Source organism: Nerophis ophidion, linkage group LG02 (genome assembly GCF_033978795.1).
Source record: "Nerophis ophidion isolate RoL-2023_Sa linkage group LG02, RoL_Noph_v1.0, whole genome shotgun sequence".
In the NCBI taxonomy this organism is placed as follows: domain Eukaryota; kingdom Metazoa; phylum Chordata; class Actinopteri; order Syngnathiformes; family Syngnathidae; genus Nerophis; species Nerophis ophidion.
In genome coordinates, this window is record NC_084612.1 from 6,526,781 (window position 1) to 6,549,045 (window position 22,265).

The 22,265-nt window shown below is 38.8% G+C and overlaps 1 protein-coding gene across 1 annotated transcript in view; it reads right to left on the minus strand.

The window, feature by feature from the left end:
* Positions 1-22,265, minus strand: part of wtip (WT1 interacting protein) — a 94,863-nt gene that overhangs the window by 69,863 nt on the left and 2,735 nt on the right. Inside the window, exon 2 of the mRNA XM_061876830.1 lies at positions 5,357-5,458. Coding sequence (XP_061732814.1) covers positions 5,357-5,458 — 102 coding nt within the window. The remainder of the gene's footprint in view (positions 1-5,356; positions 5,459-22,265) is intronic.

Below are 22,265 nucleotides of genomic sequence, written 5' to 3' on the forward strand. Positions count from 1 at the left end.
GGGACCCCTGATCTATACTTTTTCAATAACGTTGGGTGCCAGTTCTATGAGTAACTACATTTCTCTATAAAATACATAAACAGCTCTGATTAATTTCTATAATACTTAAAAGAAAACTGGTTTTGTTTAATAAAAAGCTTCTCAAACATTTAATAAAGTCAAATACAAATAAGGCAACAGAAGGAGTATCCAACACTTCTCTTTTCTAAAGTAAATCTGTATGGCAGATAACAATATGATTTGCCTGAGTGGCTGGACAGGACGGATTGAAAAAAATGTAACTAAATAAAAATTAATAAATAAATATATATGTACACACATATATCTATATATCTATATATCTATATATATATATATATATATATATATATATATATATATATCTTCAAAATCTATTTTTATTTCCACTACTATTAATAATACGCTGACTTCCCGGAAATGTGTTTACCACATTCACATCTGGAACCATTTGGCGATAAACGAAAGAAGCCAGTATTGTTTTTTCATTGCTATTTCTCAGCAGGTAATTTTTACTACTCGTGTGACAGCTGAGCATGTTAAAATGTTAGTTAACACATTGCATGTACAGTTACCAAAGGTTTTAAGATGGAGACAGTTCCACCTTGGAGCAGACTAATTCTATCACAGATTCTGCTGCTGTATGATATTACCATATACACACACAAATGTGTCTGTGGTACGATATCAATCTCTATTGTTTACATCGTAATTTTAAGTTCTCAAATGCTGCTGGACGTCACCTGAAACAACTTGACGGAGCAATTACGTCTATGCGTGTGAGAGCCGGTGTTCTGTCGACATCTGCAACACATTGTAACTATTTCAAATATTTGCCTTGAACAAAATACCCATCGAAAGCAACTGCCTTGTGTGCCTTGTGGACAAATAAGTAGTGATCTGAAATTATGTTTCCTTCAATGTATCTTCTGACCTGCAGGCATGTAGACGATTACAGCGTGAGAAAGTTCACTTTGTAAATTAACGGACAGTAAATACATTGAGACATTGAACAATGGTAACTTACATTTTAGTTTTTACCAGAAATATATTAATTTCAGAGACAAATCGTGCCAGACTACCAAGCAGCACGTGTGTAAAGCAAAATTTGACAGCAAACATGACGTGGTAGCGCAATTTTATAGACCCCTCTTTTGGGTCAACCAAATTCGACTGAACACCAGCAGGAGCATGGATGTAAAGAATGGAACAGACATACCAAGAGCACAATGGAAGATAAACCAACAAAACCAGAAGAGGAATTGGTGTCAAAAAGAGGAAGAGGAACTCTTTTGTTTGGATGTAAAAAATCAGAAGCCGACCAAACAAAGGGAAAGAGCAAAACATGCCTCCAACGAGTCTTTTCTAGCCACTTAAACAGGTCTAATCTTTTCTATCAGTTTAAGACACGCCAAGAAGAACAGTACCGAGACAGTAGTGTTAAAATGTGATAGTACAAAACCACAAACTGATGAATGTATACAATACAATCTTGCCGATTGTATTGTACCGTATGTCCCGGCAAGAAATCTGCGTTCAAAAGACTCCGGCTTATTAGTGATTCCTAGAGCTCAAAAAAAGTCTGCGGGCTATAGAGCGTTTTCCGTTCGGGCTCCAGTACTCTGGAATGCCCTCCCGGTAACAGTTCGAGATGCTACCTCAGTAGAAGCATTTAAGTCTCACCTTAAAACTCATCTGTATACTCTAGCCTTTAAATAGACCTCCTTTTTAGACCAGTTGATCTGCCGCTTCTTTTCTTTCTCCTATGTCCCCCCCTCCCTTGTGGAGGGGGTCCGGTCCGATGACCATGGATGAAGTACTGGCTGTCCAGAGTCGAGACCCAGGATGGACCGCTCGTCGGGACCCAGGATGGACCGCTCGCCTGTATCGGTTGGGGACATCTCTACGCTGCTGATCCGCTTGAGATGGTTTCCTGTGGACGGGACTTTCGCTGCTGTCTTGGAGCCACTATGGATTGAACTTTCACAGTATCATGTTAGACCCGCTCGACATCCATTGCTTTCGGTCCCCTAGAGGGGGGGGGGGTTGCCCACATCTGAGGTCCTCTCCAAGGTTTCTCATAGTCAGCATTGTCACTGGCGTCCCACTGAATGTGAATTCTCCCTGCCCACTGGGTGTGAGTTTTCCTTGCCCTTTTGTGGGTTCTTCCGAGGATGTTGTAGTCGTAATGATTTGTGCAGTCCTTTGAGACATTTGTGATTTGGGGCTATATAAATAAACATTGATTGATGATTGATTGAAAAGAAAAACACACTAAACAGAGTTGTTGTCCTAATATCCGTCTATGACAAACAGTTCCGCAAGTTTACAGATTGCATCTCTAAATTCATGTGGTGACATGGCCCAGTACAGAACTATTCAACAGGCGGCCTGAGGGCCAAACCCAGCTCGGGAATGACACCAGACCGGCCCTCGAGTTTAGGTAAAAAACTTGGGAGACCCTAACATTTTTGCAGCAGATTTCTAAAAACACCAGAGCCCTGTCACATAGATGATCTTTGACAAGCTTGTTGGCAGTAGGTACTTAAAAACATCAGAGTGCTCCTGTTGAATTCACAGGGCTATTATATTTACTTTAGTGTTGCTGGCCAAATGAATAAACACAAATTAAACATCCACTGCAGAAGATGCGGTTTCTCAGGAATATACAAAATATGAAAAATAGTGACGGGAGACAAGTTCTTAGCTTTCTGGATATGTAGTCGGCAAAACAACAACAACCTGCATGTAGTCCAAAAGAATGGATGCCAATAAAAATACTTTCTTTTTGTACGTTTTACAAACCCCGTTTCCATATGAGTTGGGAAATTGTGTTAGATGTAAATATAAACGGAATACAATGAGTTGAAAATCACTTTCAACCCATATTCAATTGAATGCACTACAAAGACATATTTGATAATCAAACTCAAACTTTTTTTTTTTTTTTTGCAAATAATAATTAACTTAGAATTTCAGGGCTGCAACACGTGCCAAAGTAGTTGGGAAAGGGCATGTTCACCACTGTGTTACATCACCTTTTCTTTTAACAACACTCAATAAATGTTTGGGAACTGAGGAAACTAATTGTTGAAGCTTTGAAAGTGGAATTCTTTTCCATTCTTGTTTTACGTAGAGCTTCAGTCGTTCAACAGTCCGGGGTCTCTGCTGTCGTATGTTACGTTTCATAATGCGCCACACATTTTCGATGGGAGACAGGTCTGGACTGCAGGCGGGCCAGGAAAGTACCCGCACTCTTTTTTTACGAAGCCACGCTGTTGTAACACTTGTCTTGCTGAAATAAGCAGGGGCATCCATGATAACGTTGCTTGGATGACAACATTTGTTGCTCCAAAACCTGTATGTACCATTCAGCATTAATGGTGCCTTCACAGATGTGAAGGTTGCCCATGCCTTGGCCACTAATACACCCCCATACCATCACAGATGCTGGCTTTTGAACTTTGCGCCTATAAAAATCCGAATGGTTATTTCCTCTGTTTTCCACATCTTCTGTTTCCAAATATAATTTGAAATGTATGACTCGTCAAACCACAGAACACCTTTCCACTTTGCATCAGTCCATCTTAGGTGAGCTCGGGCCCAGGCAAGCCGGCGGCGTTTCAAGATATTGTTGATAAATGGGTTTGGCTTTGCATAGTAGAGTTTTAACTTGCACACACAGATGTAGCGACCAACTGTAGTTACTGACAGTGGTTTTATGAAGTGTTCCTGAGCCCATGTGGTGATATCCTTTACACAATGATGTCGGGTTTTGATGCAGTACCGCCTGAGGGATCAAAAGTCCATAATATCATCGCTTATGTGCAGTGATTTCTCCAGATTCTCTGAACTTTTTGATGATTTTACGGACCGTAGATGGTAAAATCCCTAAATTCCTTGCAATAGCTCGTTGAGAAATGTTGTTCTAAAACTGTTCGACAATTTGCTTACAAAGTGGTGAACTTCACCCCATCCTTGTTTGTGAATTACTTAGCATTTTTTGGAAGCTGCTTTTATACCCAATCATGGCACCCAACTGTTCCCAATTAGCCTGCACAACTGTGGGACGTTCCATATAAGTGTTTGATGAGCATTCCTCAACTTTAACAGTGTTTATTGCCACCTTTCCCAACTTCTTTGTCACGTGTTGCTGGCATCAAATTCTAAAGTTAATGATTATCTGCAAAAAAAAAAAATGTTTATCAGTTTGAACATCATATATGTTGTCTTTGTAGCATATTCAACTGAATATGGGTTGAAAAGGATTTGCGAATCATTGTATTCCGTTTATATTTACATCTAACACAATTTCCCAACTCATATGGAAACGGGGTTGTATATATATATATATATATATATATATATATATATATATATATATATATATATATATATATATATATATATATATATATATATATATATATATATAGTGCAGACACGCCTTCTCATTCAATGCGTATTCTTTATTTTCATGACTATTTATATTGTAGATTGTCACTGACGGCATCAAAACTATGAAGGAACACATGTGGAATTATGTACTTAACGAAAAAAGGTGAAATAACTGAAAACATGTTTTATATTCTAGTTTCTCCAAAATAGCCACCCTTTGCTCCGATTACTTTTGGCACACTCTTGGCATTCTCTCGATGAGCTTCAAGAGGTAGTCACCTTAAATGGATTTCACTTCACAGGTATTCTTGAAGCTCATCGAGAGAATGTCAAGAGTGTGCAAAATGCTGATCGGAGCAAAGGGTGGCTATTTTGAAGAAACTGGAATATAAAACATGCTTTTTGTTATTTCATTTTTTTTGTGTTAAGTACATAAGTCCTCGTGTTCATTCATAGTTTTGCTGCCTTCAGTGACAATCTATAATGTAAATAGTCATGAAAATAAAGAAAAGGCATTGAATGAGGAAAAGGCGTGTCCAAACTTTTGGCATTTACTGTATACACATATACATATATAAATACATGTGTGTGTATAACTTCGCCAAACTGTTCCGACAAAGCTGGAAGCATACAATTGTCCATAATGTTTTGTAATTATGATTCAAGGGTTTAACCTGATTAATTAAAGCATTGCGTTGCCAGTACTTTTGTCAGTATAGTGTATGTTTTGGCATCGCTCACAGATATCATGTTGAGACAGTTCCACACATACTGATCAGACGCTAGGCATTTTAAATATGTATTTGGATGTGCTTTAGAATGATCCATTAGTCGCTATGGCAACTGCAGATATGGAAGCATTCGGGCCACGCTGGCGCTAAGCAGGCCAGTTTGGTATTAATTGAGTGATTTTTTTTTTTTTTTGTACAATTTGACTCACCACAGGAGCAGCAGGTGAAGCAGTTGGTGTGATACAAGTTCCCCATGGCCTGGCAGGCCTGGCTCGCTCCATACACGCCTTTGCCGCATTTGACGCAGATACCTGGTGAAAGACACAGACGGATCAAACACCTGGCAGTTTTTTTATTCCTCGCTTTTCGAGGATTATGCCACTAGTATTCAAAAGCAACGTGCGTGCGTCACCGCAATAGAGGCGGCATGTTGTCAGAATGCCTTCAGGAGTGTTTCAGCCAATACTGCCGAATAAAACATGCACTGTAACTATGATACAGGCTCCCATATTGAAGAGTCTTTTTCAGAACAGTGGCTTGGAAGTGTGTTGTAGCCTGCAGACTGTGCTGCCCTTGTTTTTGCATTCCATCCATCCATCATCTTCCGCTTATCCGAGGTCGGGTCGCGGGGGCAACAGCCTAAGCAGGGAAACCCAGACTTCCCTCTCCCCAGCCACTTCGTCTAGCTCTTCCCGGGGGATCCCGAGGCGTTCCCAGGCCAGCCGGGAGACACAGTCTTCCCAACGTGTCCTGGGTCTTCCCCGTGGCCTCCTACCGGTTGGACGTGCCCTAAACACCTCCCTAGGGAGGCGTTCGGGTGGCATCCTGACCAGATGCCCGAACCACCTCATCTGGCTCCTCTCGATGTGAAGGAGCAGCGGCTTTACTGTGAGTTCCTCCCGGATGGCAGAGCTTCTCACCCTATCTCTAAGGGAGAGCCCCGCCACACGGCGGAGGAAACTCATTTCGGCCGCTTGTACCCGTGATCTTATCCTTTCGGTCATGACCCAAAGCTCATGACCATAGGTGAGGATGGGAACGTAGATCGACCGGTAAATTGAGAGCTTTGCCTTCCGGCTCAGCTCCTTCTTCACCACAACGGACCGGTACAACGTCCGCATTACTGAAGACGCCGCACCGATCCGCCTGTCGATCTCACAATCCACTCTTCCCTCACTCGTGAACAAGACTCCTAGGTACTTGAACTCCTCCACTTGGGGCAGGGTCCCCTCCCCAACCCGGAGATGGCACTCCACCCTTTTCCGGGCGAGAACCATGGACTCGGACTTGGAGGTGCTGATTCTCATTCCGGTCGCTTCACACTCGGCTGCGAACCGATCCAGTTTTTGCATTCTATTTTCACTATTAAGGCAAGGCGATAAAACGATACCAATACACAGTACAGGCCAAAAGTTTGGACACACCTTCTCATTTCAATGTGTTTTCTTTATTTTCATGACTATTTACATTGTAGATTGTCACTGAAGGCAATTTAGATAGTCATGAAAATAAATAAAACGCTTTAATATTGAAAAAACTGAATGCGGGCAGTACGGTGTGACAGGGGTTAGTGCATGTGCCTCACAATACGAAGGTCCTGAGTTGTCCTGAGTTCAATCCCGGGCTCGGGATCTTTCTGTGTGGAGTTTGCATGTTCTCCCCTTGATAGCGTGGGTTCCCTCCGAGTGCTGCGGCTTCCTCCCACCTCCAAAAACATGCACCTGGGGTTACCCCACCTTCCGCCCGAATGCAGCACCCCCCGCGACCCCAAAAGGGACAAGCAGTAGAAAATGGATGGATGGATAGTCACTGAAAGCATTAAAACTATGACACCTGTGAAGTGAAGACCCTTTCAGGTGACTATTTCCTGAAGCTCATTGAGAGAATGCCAAGAGTATGCAAAACAGTACTCAGAGCAAAGGGTGGCTATTTTATAGAAACAAAAATATAAAACATGTTTTCAGTTATTGCACCTCTTTTTTGTTAGGTACATAACTCCACATGTGTTCATTCATAATTTTGATGCCTTCAATGACAATTTACAATTGTAAATAGTCATGAAAATCGAGAAAACCAATTGAGTGAGAAGGTGTACTGTATATCGCGGTACACAAATGATGGATATCAATAAAAAATGCATTCGATAAAACATTCGATAATTCGTATTTATTTTTCGTCGGAAGGAACTGGAAGTTGCGAAGCAAGGTTTGCATGAAGAATGGCACGCAGGAAGTGATCACTGATCAGTGGGAGTGACGCTATCAGGTAATCAGGTAACAGTATAAACTGTCAGGTTTCGTTGCGCCTTTTTATTGTCTCACGGTTGATTGTTGAGTGAGAAGAGAAAGTAAACATGAGTGATGCAGAAAGCGAACAAATTGTCAATAAAAGTGGGAAACCAAGAACACAGTGGAGAGACTACGCCTCGGCATTACCCGGTAGGAGCTGGAAAAAGTAGCTTGGAAGAGGGAAGTCTGGGCTCTCCTACTTAGGCTCCCGCACCCGCGACCGGACTTCGGATAAGCGGAAGAAGATGGATGAAACCGGTAGACTCCAGGGCAGGGGTCACCAACCTTTTTGAAACCAAGAGCTACTTCTTGGGTACTGATTAATGCCAAGTGTTACCAGTTTGATACACACTTAAATAAATTGCCAGAAATAGCCAATTTGCTCAATTTACCTTTAATAAATAAATCTATATATGATAAAAAATGGGTATTTCTGTCTGTCATTCCGTCGTACATTTTTTTCCTTTTACGGAAGGTTTTTTGTAGAGAATAAATGATGAAAAAAACACTTTATTGAACAGTTTAAAGAGGAGAAAACACGAAAAAAAAAAAAATACATTTTGAAACACTGTTTATCTTCAATTTCGACTCTTTAAAATTCAAAATTCAACCGAAAAAAATGAAAAGAAAAACTAGCTAATTTGAATATTTTTGAAAAAATTAAAACAATTAGTTATGGAACATCATTAGTAATTTTTCCTGATTAAGATTAATGTTAGAATATATAACAAATTGGACAAAGCTTTATTTCTAACAAAAACAAATCATTACTTCTTCTAAATTTTCCAGAACAAAACTTTTAAAAGAAATTCAAAAGACTTTGAAATAAGATTTAAATTTGATTCTACAGATTTTCTAGATTTGCCAGAATCATTTTTTTGAATTTTAATCATAATAAGTTTGAAGAAATATTTCACAAATATTCTTTGTCGAAAAAACAGAAGCTAAAATGAAGAATTAAATTAAAATGTATTTATTATTCTTTACAATAAAAATAAAAAAAATACTTGAACATTGATTTAAATTGTCAGGAAAGAAGAAGGAGGAATTTAAAAGGTAAAAATCCTACAATCATTTTTAAGGTTGTATTTTTTTCTCTAAAATTTTCTTTCTGAAAGTTATAAGAAGCAAAGTAAAACAATAAAGGAGTTTATTTAAACAAGTGAAGACCAAGTCTTTAAAATATTTTCTTGGATTTTCACATTCTATTTGACCAGCTTGCTAGTAAATAAATACAATTTAAAAAATAGAGGCAGCTCACTGGTAAGTGCTGCTATTTGAGCTATTTTTAGAACAGGCCAGCGGGCGACTCATCTGGTCCTTACCGGCTATTTAGTGCCCGCGGGGACCGCGTTGGTGACCCCTGCTCCAGGGTATGGCAGTTTTTAGGATTCTTTAAAACGGACCTTAGTAAGAACAATGTGGTCTGTAAATAATTCAAGGTGCTCGTCCCCACCGAGACCGCAAATACCACACCATCTTAGCCACACTCACCCTATAGAACACAGCTGCAACTTCATGGCACTAAACCTGCAGAAAATAGTTCTGCTCTTGTTTCTCTCTGTTTACATTTTCACACTTGAACTATTTTGTTACACTTTGTTAAACATTTCTTACACATTCATTTTTTTGCACCTTCAGTTTTAGATTCTATTGTTAAGTGTTCAATGTGGTTTTAGAATGTTGTTTACATTGATTGAGCTTGATAAATCAGACACGTGACTGTGTTTTTAACCATCATTTAATTGTAATTTCAATAATAGGGGACCTTTAATAGCGACATAAAGACAGGTCAGTGCAGGTGCTTCCTGAACATACCAACAACAGCACGGTGACCCCGTAAGGGGGGGGGGAACACTATTTGTATGTTGCGCTAGCAAACGTACGAGCTCCCGAAGTTCACAACAAGGCGACCTCGCCTGAGGTCACATTCTTCAGGGAGGGCAGGGTCAAAGCCTGACTGGGGTCAGACCGAGGCCACGGTGTCGACAGGACACATGAAAACACCCTCTGACAGTCCAACACACCTAACCCACACATAAAAAATAGTGTTGTGAAAAAGGGATGGGGAATATGGCCTGAAATCCAGATCGCAATATATATTGCAGTCTTTTTTGATAACTGTTTATATCACAAAATATTATTTGGTGTATAACTGATATTGGACTCATTTCAAAACGGGTTACATTAGCTGCTAATATATGCGGTAACATGTTTCCAGTTGTATTATTTTCTCAAAACTATTATTAATCTACTAATTTACTGTTAATATCTATTTCTGTTGTACAGTATACCGGGTGCAAGAAGCACAATATGCAGGTATTTGGGCTTCAAAACTGTCAATAAAGGCGTCACGCTGTAAGCGCTGCTTTAAAACATGCCTCGCCAAAGTTGGCATGATTACAGTATTACCACTTTCGCTTCAAACTTAGGTAAACAATAAAGACAAAAAGCAGCCAAATCGACAGGTAATAAAGTTAACTAGTTTGTCTGTCGTTACTTAAAACCGCCCACGTAGCGCCAACTAATGCAAGTGAAATGACTGGATTTTGTAACAAATTGCTACAATTTGGGTTTTATCCTTAACAATGTGTGTTTACCTGCTAAATGTCTAATATGTGTAGATTAGGCTATTGTATTTTTTTTTTTTTTTGCATTTACTGATGGTTTTATTTCTCTTAAAGCCAGACAAAAAGTTGCAGCCATAAATCATATAGCATAATGTCAATAATGCTTTCTATTCTACAGGCTATAAGTAATATTTAAAAACTGTTCTTTAATGCAACAAGAAAAGCCTATTGTTTTTAATGCATTCAATATTTATTATATTCTTTAATACGTATTTATTTTTAAAATTATTATTTGATTGTATTTTATTATATTATTAATTTTTATGTTAGATAGATAGATAGATAGATAGATAGATAGATAGATAGATAGATAGATAGATAGATAGACAGACGGACGGACAGATAGATAGATAGATAGATAGATAGATAGATAGATAGATAGATAGATAGATGGATGGATGGATGGATGGATGGATGGATGGATGGATGGATGGATGGATGGATGGATGGATGGATGGATGGATGGATGGATGGATGGATGGATGGATGGATGGATGGATGGATGGATGGATAGATAGATAGATAGATAGATAGATAGATAGATAGATAGATAGATAGATAGATAGATAGATAGATAGATAGATAGATAGATAGATAGATAGATAGATAGATAGATAGATAGTACTTTATTTATTTCGTCAGGAGAGTTCCTTCAGGAAAATTTAAATTTTCAGCACAATCCCATTCAAGATCAGACAAACATTAAAGGGAGACAGAACAGGATCGCTGACGGGTCTGCCGGCTTCCAGCGCCCCTTACAAAAAAAGATGAGATACAGGTAAACAAGGGGGGGGGTATAGAAGATTAAAATAAAATAAAAAAATCGGTCTTAGCCTGGGCTAAGACCGATTATTATATTTTTTCATGTTAGATATAGAATATATCACATATTTTTATTTTATTTTAATCTTTAAATTTTTTTTTTTGAGTGAACCATATGTTTAAAGTATCGTGAGATTTTTTGTTGAAATTAAGCAACATTTTTAATTTATTTTTTTTGTCCCCCTTATTTCAAAAAGTATGTAAATACATTTTGATGCTGGTACCAAAATATTGGTATTGGGACAACCCTAGTTTCAGGTGATAATACAAATCTGGGTATCGATCCAATAACTAGTAGTTACAGGGAATGTATAAGTCATATAAATGTTGATACTAATACTTCAAATTTTCATGGCGATGGAACAATATCAATTAAATATTTAAAACAATTCCTAATATAGGCTTTAAATTAAATCTGTTGGGTTTTTTTTTTTTACCTGAAAGCCCTCTAGTGTCCAGGAACTTGTTTCCTGACTTTGTCAACTGTGACAAAAACGACAAGAGATGTTTTTGATTATTAAAAATATCAAACTACTGTGGTATCGACCATATAATGATATCATACTTTGTATCATTACTGCCGATCTGCCAGTTTTTTGTTAGCCTATCCTCCTATGTTCTGTAGTGAAGCATGTTTAGTTATTCCTCATCTTCTCCGAATGATATTTTTAAGAACTGTAGTTTATTTACCGCCATGGACGCGGGGATATCTGATTTAGAAGTGGCTTTGCACTGTGAAGGGGCATTAGCCGCTAGCAAAAACACTAGAGTGCGTAGAGGACACGTTCGTCCACATGTTGCCGACAAATTTGCGGAACACAGTCAGAACATGATTTTTCAAGATACTATGAAAAGCTCTATTGTCGACCAAATCTATATTATTTATACTGCATTTGGTCTTAATCGCGCAACCCTAACTAATACTACATGTGTTACTATCGATATTTATATCAGTTCGCCCACCTTGTTTACATTCAAGAGCTCTAGCTTAGCGGTTAGCAATGCTTTTCAGTATCCTCCTACGGTGTGTCGCGTAGCATGTTTAGCTATTGCATGTCTTCTAGTACTCCGGTAATAATGATACTTTATTGTCAAGGAGGCGAGGATTAGACATTTTACAAAGGTTCATTTGTGTCTTCATTACAGAAGCTTTTTTTGACACTGAATAAATAAATAAATTATTTGCGTTTGAATTTTGAAGACTGAATTATTTTATTTTTTTTACAACAAATTAAGCTAACAATTTCATTGAAAAAATGTTTAATTTAAAAAAATCAGTGTAAAAAAAAATTCAATGTAGAAAATAATTCAGTGTTTAAAAATTCGGCGTAAAAAAATTCCTGTGTCACGTGACTTCAAACTTGACACCTCATTGGCTCCTTCTGAGACAGGATCGATTGCTTCAGTCTTAAATTACCGGAAGTGGGTCTTGAGTGTTGAAGCAGCAAATTTTTCTAAACTGGATTTTTTTTATACATTGAAATTTTAAAAACGGGGGCAGTATAGCTCGGTTGGTAGAGTGGCCGTGCCAGAAACTTGGGGGTTCCAGGTTCGATCCCTGCCTTACGCCATCCTAGTCACTGCCCTTGTGTCCTTGGGCAAGACTCTTTATCCACCTGCTCTCAGTGCCACCCACACAGCGCCCCCCGTGACCCCAAAAGGGACAAGCGGTAAAAAATGTATGGATGGGTGGATGGATATTGGTTTTCACTGTGTAAAAACGCTTTGAGTCACTAGAGAAAAGCACTATATAAATATAGTTTACACTAACTCACTTAAAAACTGAATTATTCTATACTTTGAACATTTTTACACTGATTTTTTATACACTGAATTTTTTAAAACACTGAAATTTGACCCTCACACATTTTGCTGGTATAAGCTCCAGCACCCCCCCTCCGACCCCATAAGGGACAAGCGGAAGAAAATGGATGGATGAATGGATTTTTTTTCTGTGAAACTGTCAACATAATTTGATGGAAAAAAATGTTGTTCAAAAAATTCAAATGCAAAAAAATCAGTTACATAAATCCATTGTCAAAAAAAAAAGTTTTTAGAGACAAAAATTAACCTTCATAGATTTGGAAGCTACAATACTTTGTATACAATACAGAGCAGCAACTCAAATACAAAATTAATAAAGTTGTCAACTAACGGTTTGTGGTTCAAAACTGCTAAGATGTCGTGACTGGTAAAGAACGGTACAAAATGAAGTTGTTTTTTCCACTGGCCTACGGGGCAGTATTGATTGAGCCCCATCAACTCTGCCTAGCAACAAGCGGCCATGCAAGCATGTGATGTGACCGGGAAAACGAATCGATTGCCACCCCAATTAGCTCCCACGAATGGTGCAGTTATGAGCAGGGTGACTTGGGGGTGAAATGTCCCAACTCAATAAAACATAAACAGGTCCTCCAGCTTTTCACGCTGGAAGGACACAATTAAAAAAAAAAAGCAATGTTTAAAGGCCTACTGAAACCCACTACTACCAACCACGCAGTCTAATAGTTTATATATCAATGATGAAATATTAACATTGCAACACATGCCAATACGGCCTTTTTAGTTTACTAAATTGCAATTTTAAGTTTCCCGGGACTTTTTTCTTGAAAACTTCGCGTATGTTATGAATATGAGTGCTGCGCACACACAGCTAAAAGTCGTCTACTTTAATGGCATAATTACACAGTATTTTGGAGATCTGTGTTGCTGAATCTTTTGCAATTTGTTCAATTAATATTGGAGAAGTGAAAGTAGAACAATGGAGTTGGGAAGCTTTAGCCTTTAGCCACACAAACACATGGTGATTCCTTGTTTAAAATTCACGGAGTTGAAACTTTACTATGGTTCACAGCGGACATGGATCCCGACCACTTGTCAACCAGCAGGTTTCGGTGAGAAAATTGCGGTTAAAAAGTCGCCACTTAACGGATATCAGCTGAGCTTGCGCCTCCCGGACAGCTGCCGTCGACTTCCCCGAGACACTGCGTGTCAACACCCGGCCGTGGACGTACACTTCCGACTATCAGGTACTGTTAAACTCACTAAAACACTAGCCACACAATAGAAAGATAAGGGATTTCCCAGAATTATCTTAGTAAATGTCTCTAAAAACATATGAATCCGTCTCAATGCAACGCGATTGCAATCCCATTTTTTTTTTTTCTAGTCCGTCGCTATCAATATCCTCAAACACGAATCTTTCATCCTCGCTCAAATTAATGGGGAAATTGTCGTTTTCTTGGTCCGAATAGCACTTTTTGTTGGAGGCTCCCATTAAAATCAATGTGAATATATGAGGAGCCATCAACATGTGACGTCATCTTCTGCGACTTCCGGTAGAGGCAGGGAATTTCTCCAGTTGCGAACTTTATCGTGGATGTTCTCTACTAAATCCTTTAAGCAAAAATATGGCAATATCGCGAAATGATCAAGTATGACACATAGAATGGACCTGCTATCCCCGTTTAAATAAGAAAATCTAATTTCAGTAGGCCTTTAACTTCCAGCTTTGTGCACTGCAGTAATATAGACGGTCTTCCTCTGTCTAAATCCAGTTGTAATCAGTGTCCACCCTTTACAATCACTGATTACTTCCTCATATTGTACGGACCCTTCCTCTCTATCAACAGACTACGGCCATTGTTGCTTTCACCAACGTTTCCTGTTTTGGCATACAAGTTCGACCCTGACAGATTTTTTTGATGAACTACTACCTTCTCGAGTTTTAGCCAATTGCACTTTGAGGGGACATAACAGGTGTTGAAACGTTTTCTGTAGGCTTTGCTACATGTCCTAAAATGCAGCCATGACACGATAGAGCAGGGGTCGGGAATATTTTTGGCTGAGAGAGCCATGAAAGGCAAATATTTTAAAATGTATTCCCGTGAGAGCTGTATACTATTATTAACACTGAAAACAACTGTCAGGTTCAAACACTGATGACATCTATTAAACAGACAAGAAGCAAGGAATTAAACAGAGACTGGATTCAATTTAGCTCAATGAGGAAAAATGCGTAGACCTGTACCCTTGTTTAATGTCGTCCCACGCTCTGACAAGATCATTCTAAGCCTCCTTTTTTATTTGAACTTTCCCAGATTACAACAACTAAATGCGTGCATCTCATATTCGTATTAATAACAATGTTAATCTGAAGGTACCCAATAGTAAAAAAAATACTTTTGACCAATAATGCGACTTCTTGAACAGGTGCGATAGAAATGGATGGATGGATTGAAATGCATGAGAATGTTTGATATTTTGAACGTTATTTTTAACACTGTGATTACCAGCGGAATTATTAATTACTTATCGTGTTAAGCAACGTCAGCTAAGATTTATCTGAGAGCCAGATGCAGTCATCAAAAAGAGCCACATCTGGTTCGTGAGCCATAGGTTCCCTACCCCTGCGATAGAGCCTACCTGTCCCATGTATAACACCCACCACTTCATGGAAGACAGCGTTGTAAAAAAATTAAATGAATAAACAGGCTTCACTACACATCTGAAAATGCAGCCACAAGCTCAATCTTAGGCGCTAATGTTTACTAACCGCGGGGGGTCTGGAATCTACTGGATTCCATCGCAGTCAGACACTACTTTGACTTCTTTATTCCACGACCAAATGGGGATTTTCGGCGTTGCATTCATTAAACTGCATCAACTGACCTGCTGTTAATGTAAAATGACAAACGGTTCCAAAGGACAAACGCCGCGTCTCATTTCGTGGTTAGTGTTTAACAAGACAGTGAGGCATTGTTTGGAAAAAAAAAAACAGGATGTCAAATCCCTCATGTGCCCGTTTCGTGTCTGCGTGGCAAGGAGCAGGATGTTTTGCATTCACCGGAGTTAAAAATAAAACGACAGCACATTCCTGCAACCTTTGAGCTGCCCCTGCCGCAGAAAACTGCAGGAAACTGCTCTGAGCGCTGAGAAAATGCGCCTCACTGACACTAGCATTGTGAAAAATTGCATTATTATATCTGAAAAAGTAGAATGTGTGGCACCCTGCATTAAGTACGGTGCAGGTGTACCTAAAGATGTGTCCGGTGATTACGATTCAGGGCAGGTGATCAGACTAGACGCCCCCCCCTTAGTCTCCTTTCCCCACTCGGCCCTGTCTGGCCCGCCCTCTGCAATCGTGTGCCAAGGATCTGGTAGCGCCCGACTCCCCGCTGGTCGGTTAATGATGGGCTTTGCTCGGGGGATGGGGAGGGGGGGTGATGGCGGCACTTCAATTGCAGGCTTGCATCGCCCCAGCTGTTAATTTACAGCTTCTTCGCCACCATCACAACAACAAACATAGGCCAGAGAGCCGGACGCTGGCAGCCACTACTACCAAACCCTCGCCTTGAACAAAACAATCCATTTCTTCACTGTCGCTACGGAAACGGATTTGTCTCTCTCGGGCTTGTTCCGATTGCATTCAGCCGACCTTTCCTGCCGGGACAATTTAGAGTCCTCAATGAAGCGTGTAAACAAGCTGCACCATTTTGGTACCCTTCCACTGGGGTTGGTACCCAAGTAGCGCCGTGCCAAACACAGTTGACGGCAGGGATGGTCGACTTCATTGTTATCACCGAAGCACTCACTGATAATCTGACAGCGTTTTGAGAATCTGCTGCAAAATGGTTTATTTGTGTCTTTATTATTATTAGCAGTATTAATATTATAAATCTTTTTAGGACACTGGATTTATGTAACTGTTTTTTTTTTGCAAATTAACTTGTCCAGGTTTTACCCTGCCTGCCACCTGATTACAGCTGGGATAGGCTCCGGCTAAAGTTGGCTCCAGCCCCCCTCTGACCCATGAGGGGCGGGCGGTAAATTAATGGATGGATGGATGGAATTTTGTGGAATACATTTTTATTTTTTAATTGTGAAGTGAATTATGTTTATATAGCACTTTTCTCTATTGACTCAAAGCGCTTTACATAGTGAAACCCAATATCTAAGTTACATTTAAACCAGTGTGGGTGGCACTGGGAGCAGGTGGGTAAAGTGTCTTGCCCAAGGACACAACAGCAGTGACTAGGATGGTGGAAGCGGGAATCAAACCTGGAAACCTAAAGTTGCTGGCACGGCCATTCTACCAACTGAGCTATGCCGCCCCATTAAATTAGATTAAATTATATTGAAAATTGCATTGAATAAAACATTTTAAAAAAGAGCAAAATTTGTTCGTTTAAGAATTCAGTTTGTTAAATAATATTTTTTTAAGATTAATAAAATATATATTTTTAATTAAACAGAATTTTTCCACACAAAATTTTTGAACTCAATTTTTTTTAAACATCGAATATTTTGTAACTTTTTTTTTTACAGTAAAATTTAATATGCTTATTTTTTAAACACAAATTTTGGTCACAATTTTTAATTCAATACAATTGTCAGGTGTGTGTGTAAATGTGTGTAAAAAAAAATTCAGTTCACAATATTGAAAAGGCAAAAAATGTTGCTACACCCCCCTCGAAAAAAAGCTTTTGTAATAAAGACTGAATTTAATTTTTCTTCACTGAATTTTTTTTTACACTGAATTTTTGTGCACTAATTTTTTTACACTGAATTTTGTATGCACATTTCTTAGATTATTTATACAAATGATGTTTCATAGTGAATTTTAATAAAATGTTTGTGCACCAAATATTTTTACAGTTAATTTTTCTGCTTTGAATTGTATTTACATTACATTTTTAAACACTGATTTTTATTTTTTTTTGCACTGGGTTTTTACACACTGAATTTTAAAACACTGTGTTTTGATCAAATTAATTCTAGAACACAAATTTTGGTCACATTGTTTTATTTTATTAAGTTGTCAGCATAATTTGATCGAAAAAAATGTTTTTAAAAAGTTAAGTTTACAGAATTCTAACGCAAATAATTGCGTTACATAAATTCCACTTCCAAAAAAACTTTCATAATAAAGACACAAATTAACCTCTATAGTTTCATTGAGTTATCACACAGTACAGTGGTGATTTGTGTTTTTATTTCTATTTTTGTATACCCAGACTTTTTCTGCACTGCACTGATTTTTTTATACTGGTTTCATCTGCACTGAATTGGCTTACACTGATTTTTTTACACTACATTTTTACACATAATTCAGAACATATTAGTTAAACAAACTGATTTTTTAACTGCAAATGCTGCTCACAGATTTCTATTCAATCAGATTGTCAGCATAATTTGATGTAAAAAAAAAAAAAAGGGCTCGCAAAACAATAGGTTAAATAAATTCAGTGTAAAAAAAAAAAGCTTTCATAATAAAGACTCAAATTAACATCCATGCGACTCTCACAAGTTTTTGAACTGAACTCAAAGGCCACCAGTTGAATAGCCCAAATGATGAAAAAGAGAGGACCTACAATTGAACCTTGAGGAACACCACTGGTTTAAAGAAGTTGGAACAAATGAAAAGTGACTGCACCTGAAGTAAACAAGCTACTGGAACACCTTAGTTACATAAATCACATTACGAAAAAAGGAGAGGACTTAACGGGGTGCCTTGAGGAACGTCTCAGTTGTGTAACCCACAAGTTTGGACCACAGTGTTCTATGTTTGCAAGGTTAAAATGTCAATGCAATGATCTGCCAAGGTGTTTACAGTGGTCCAAGTTCCTCTGTGGAAAAGGAGCACTCCAGTGTTTTTCAGAATTTGCTGCCACCTTGTTTGCACCCCAAGTTTTGAACTGAACTCGAGGCCAGATTTGGCCCCCGGGCCGCCAGTTAAATAACCCTGGTCCGCCCTATTTGATATCGTTCACAACGTCCAGCTGGACCACGTGCAGAAAGACACAAACGCAGCAGCTTTGCATCAAAATACAACTTACGCTTCAAAGACAAACGCACGAAAGAAATATGCCTCAAAAGTCAAACATCAGCAAATCTCACATCAGAAGGAATAGCTTTGAGAAAAATTGTGACGATACCCGTAGAACTACACATAAAACATAATTTGCCAAATACCCTGTTGGCAGAGAGATGAAAGCATATAGCGAACAACGAGACCAAAAAAGCTCGTCAACACAACTGTTTCCCGTTTCTTATCATTATCATGTCTGTCAGGCTCATTCCAAAAATGAGTATAGTTTTAATTTATTTTAGTTCCATTATGCAGGTTTCACCTCCACTTCCCACTTGTAGACAGTCAGGGATGTTAAAACTTTACTAAAACCATTGCCAGTCAAATAATGGATGGCCACAGTTTAACCCTGGAACAGACAATGTACAGTAGTGGTCAAAAGTTTACATACACTTGAAAAGAACATAATGTCATGGCTGTCTTGAGTTTCCAATCATTTCGACAAGTCTTTTTTTTTTGTGATAGAGTGGTTGGAGCACATACTTGTTGGTCACAAAAACATTCATGAAATTTGGTTCTTTCATGAATTTATAATGGGTCTACTGAAAATGTGGCCAAATCTGCTGAATCAAAAGTATACATAAAGCAATGTTAATATTTGGTTACTCTCTTGGTTGCTTTGTTGGGTCTGCTCCTGTCTCTGGCCATGCTCTCTCCACCCCAGCAGACGACAGCGTGGAACACCGCAGAGGCCACCACAATGTATATGTTTCTTTTAGTTTTTATTCATAGCTGTATGTAAAAGTGGTTGATTGTATCCGCTGCTTTAAAGGGGAACATTATCACAATTTCAAAAGGGTTAAAAACAATAAAAATCAGTTCCCAGTGGCTCGTTGTATTTTTGGAAGTTTTTTTCAAAATTTTACCGGTCCCGGAATATCCCTAAAAAAAGCTTTAAAGTTCTTGATTTTCGCTATTTGCGATGAGACTGTCCATTTCCCTGTGACGTCATACAGTGCTGCCAATACAAACAACATGGCGGTTACCACAGCAAGATATAACGACATTAGCTCGGATTCAGACTCGGATTTCAGCGGCTTAAGCGATTCAACAGATTACGCATGTATTGAAACAGATGGTCGGAGTATGGAGGCAGATAGCGAAAATGAAATTGAAGAAGAAATTGAAGCTATTGAGCGAATAGCTATTGACGCTATTCGGCCATAGTGTGGGTGTACCTAATGAAGTGGCCCATAGCATGGCTGCCTTATTAGCATCGCCGGTAAAATGTGCAGACCAAACGATCAGGACTTTCGCATTTTGTGACACTGGAGCAACTTAAATCCGTCGATTGGTAAGTGTTTGTTTCGCATTAAATGTGGGTATCTAGTTTCAAATGTACATACAGCTAGCGTAAATAGCATGTTAGCATCGATTAGCATAGCATGTTAGCATCAGTTAGCTGGCAGTCATGCCGTGACCAAATATGTCTGATTAGCACATAAGTCAACAACATCAACAAAACTCACCTTTGTGATTTCGTTTACTTAATCGTTGCAAATGCATCTGCAGGTTATCCATACATCTCTGTGCCATGTCTGTCTTAGCATCGCCGGTAAAATGTGCAGACACTCTGGCAAATTCAATGGGGGTCTGGCGGCAGATTTCTTGCCAGTGGTGCAACTTGAATCCCTCCCTGTTAGTGTTGTTACACCCTCCGACAACACACCGACGAGGCATGATGTCTCCAAGGTTCCAAAAAATAGTCGAAAAAACGAAAAATAACAGAGCTAAGACCCGGTGTTTGTAATGTGAAAATGAATATGGCGGCTGTGTTACCTCGGTGACGTCATGTTCTGACGTCATCGCTAAAAGACCGATAAACAGAAAGGCGTTTAATTTGCCAAAATTCACCCATTTGGAGTTCGGAAATCGGTTAAAAAAAATACATGGTCTTTTTTCTGCAACATCAAGGTATATATTGACGCTTGCATAGGTTTGGTGATAATGTTCCCCTTTAATGTCTTTAATGTCCTTTGTCATGTTTGATGTTTCCCTATTACACACATGTGAGAGGGATGTGTACTATGGCTATGAGTTGTTGTTGTTTTTTTCCCTTGGCCTCAGTCTGGACCCCCTCTCCAGGGCCCAGGCTTAGACCGATTTCTTTATTATATTTTATTTTATTTTAATCTTCTATTTTTTTCTCCCATTCCCCCCACTTGTTTACCTGTATCTCAACTTTTTGTAAGGGGCGCTGGAAGCTGGCAGACCCGTCAGCGATCCTGTTCTGTCTCCCTGTAACATTTGTCTGATCTTGAATGGGATTGTGCTGAAAATTTTAATTTTCCTGAAGGAACTCTCCTGAAGGAATAAATAAAGTACTATCTAATCTAATCTAATCTAATCTCCCTTGGAAAATTGAACTGCAATAAGGTGCTTTTGGTAGCCACCCTCAAGCTTCTGGCTAAATTTTTGAACACTCCTCTTGACAAAATTGGTGCAGCTCATCTAAATGTGTTGGTTTTCTGACATGGACTTGTTTCTTCAGCATTGTCCACACGTTTAAGTCAGGACTTTGGGAAGGCCATTCAAAAACCTTAATTCTAGCCTTATTTAGCCATTCCTTTACCACTTTTGACATGCATTTCCCTTATTGCAGTGAAACTTGCCAAGGGATATGTAACCAAATACTAACATTGCTGTATGTATACTTTTGACCCAGCAGATTTGGTCACATTTCCAGTAGACCTATAATAAATTCATAAAAGAACCAAACTTTATGAATGTTTTTAGTGACCAACATGTATGTGCTCCAATCAATCTATCACAAAAAAATAAGAGTTGTAGAAAGTATTGGAAACTCCAGACAGCCATGGCATTATGTTCTTTACAAGTGTATGTAAACTTTTGACCACGACTGTATATAGAGTCCTCCCTCGTCATGTCAATTTTATTCAATATCTTTTTTAAGCATATTCGACAACTTTTTGTGTCCGAAATCAAGCCTTTTTTTTAGCATAGAAATGTCTTAAATAGAGTAAAAATACCAAAACCGCAGTGGTATTGGCCCAGATAGGAGACCAAGGTCAGTATCGTGGCCACTGATTGGCCCAGCATCAGGAAGCATTACTGAATTAAAAGAGTGTAAAGGCGACAAAACCTATTTAGAAAGTTGGAAACAGTTTTTTATGTTCTAGCTCTGCAAATTTTTGATTTAATTGGAAATCTATTTATCGCGGTCATGTCCGGAACCAATTAACACCGTTAGGAAAGACTGTATTCATTTTTTCTTATGTTGAAAAGTTCAAACAGAGCTTAGAGCATCATCACGTGCTACGTCAGCAAATTTTACTAAAGGACATTTTATCCCGATGCCATGCACAGAAGTGTATACCTATGAGTGATGATAACCATAGAAGATGCACAAGTTAAACATCACTTTGCATAAACTGAGATATTAATGTAAAATGAAAGCATGATGCGTAATGACTAGGACAGGGGTGTCAAACTAATCTGAGCTCGGGGGCCACATGGAGAAAAATCCCTGGTAAAATCAAGGCACAAT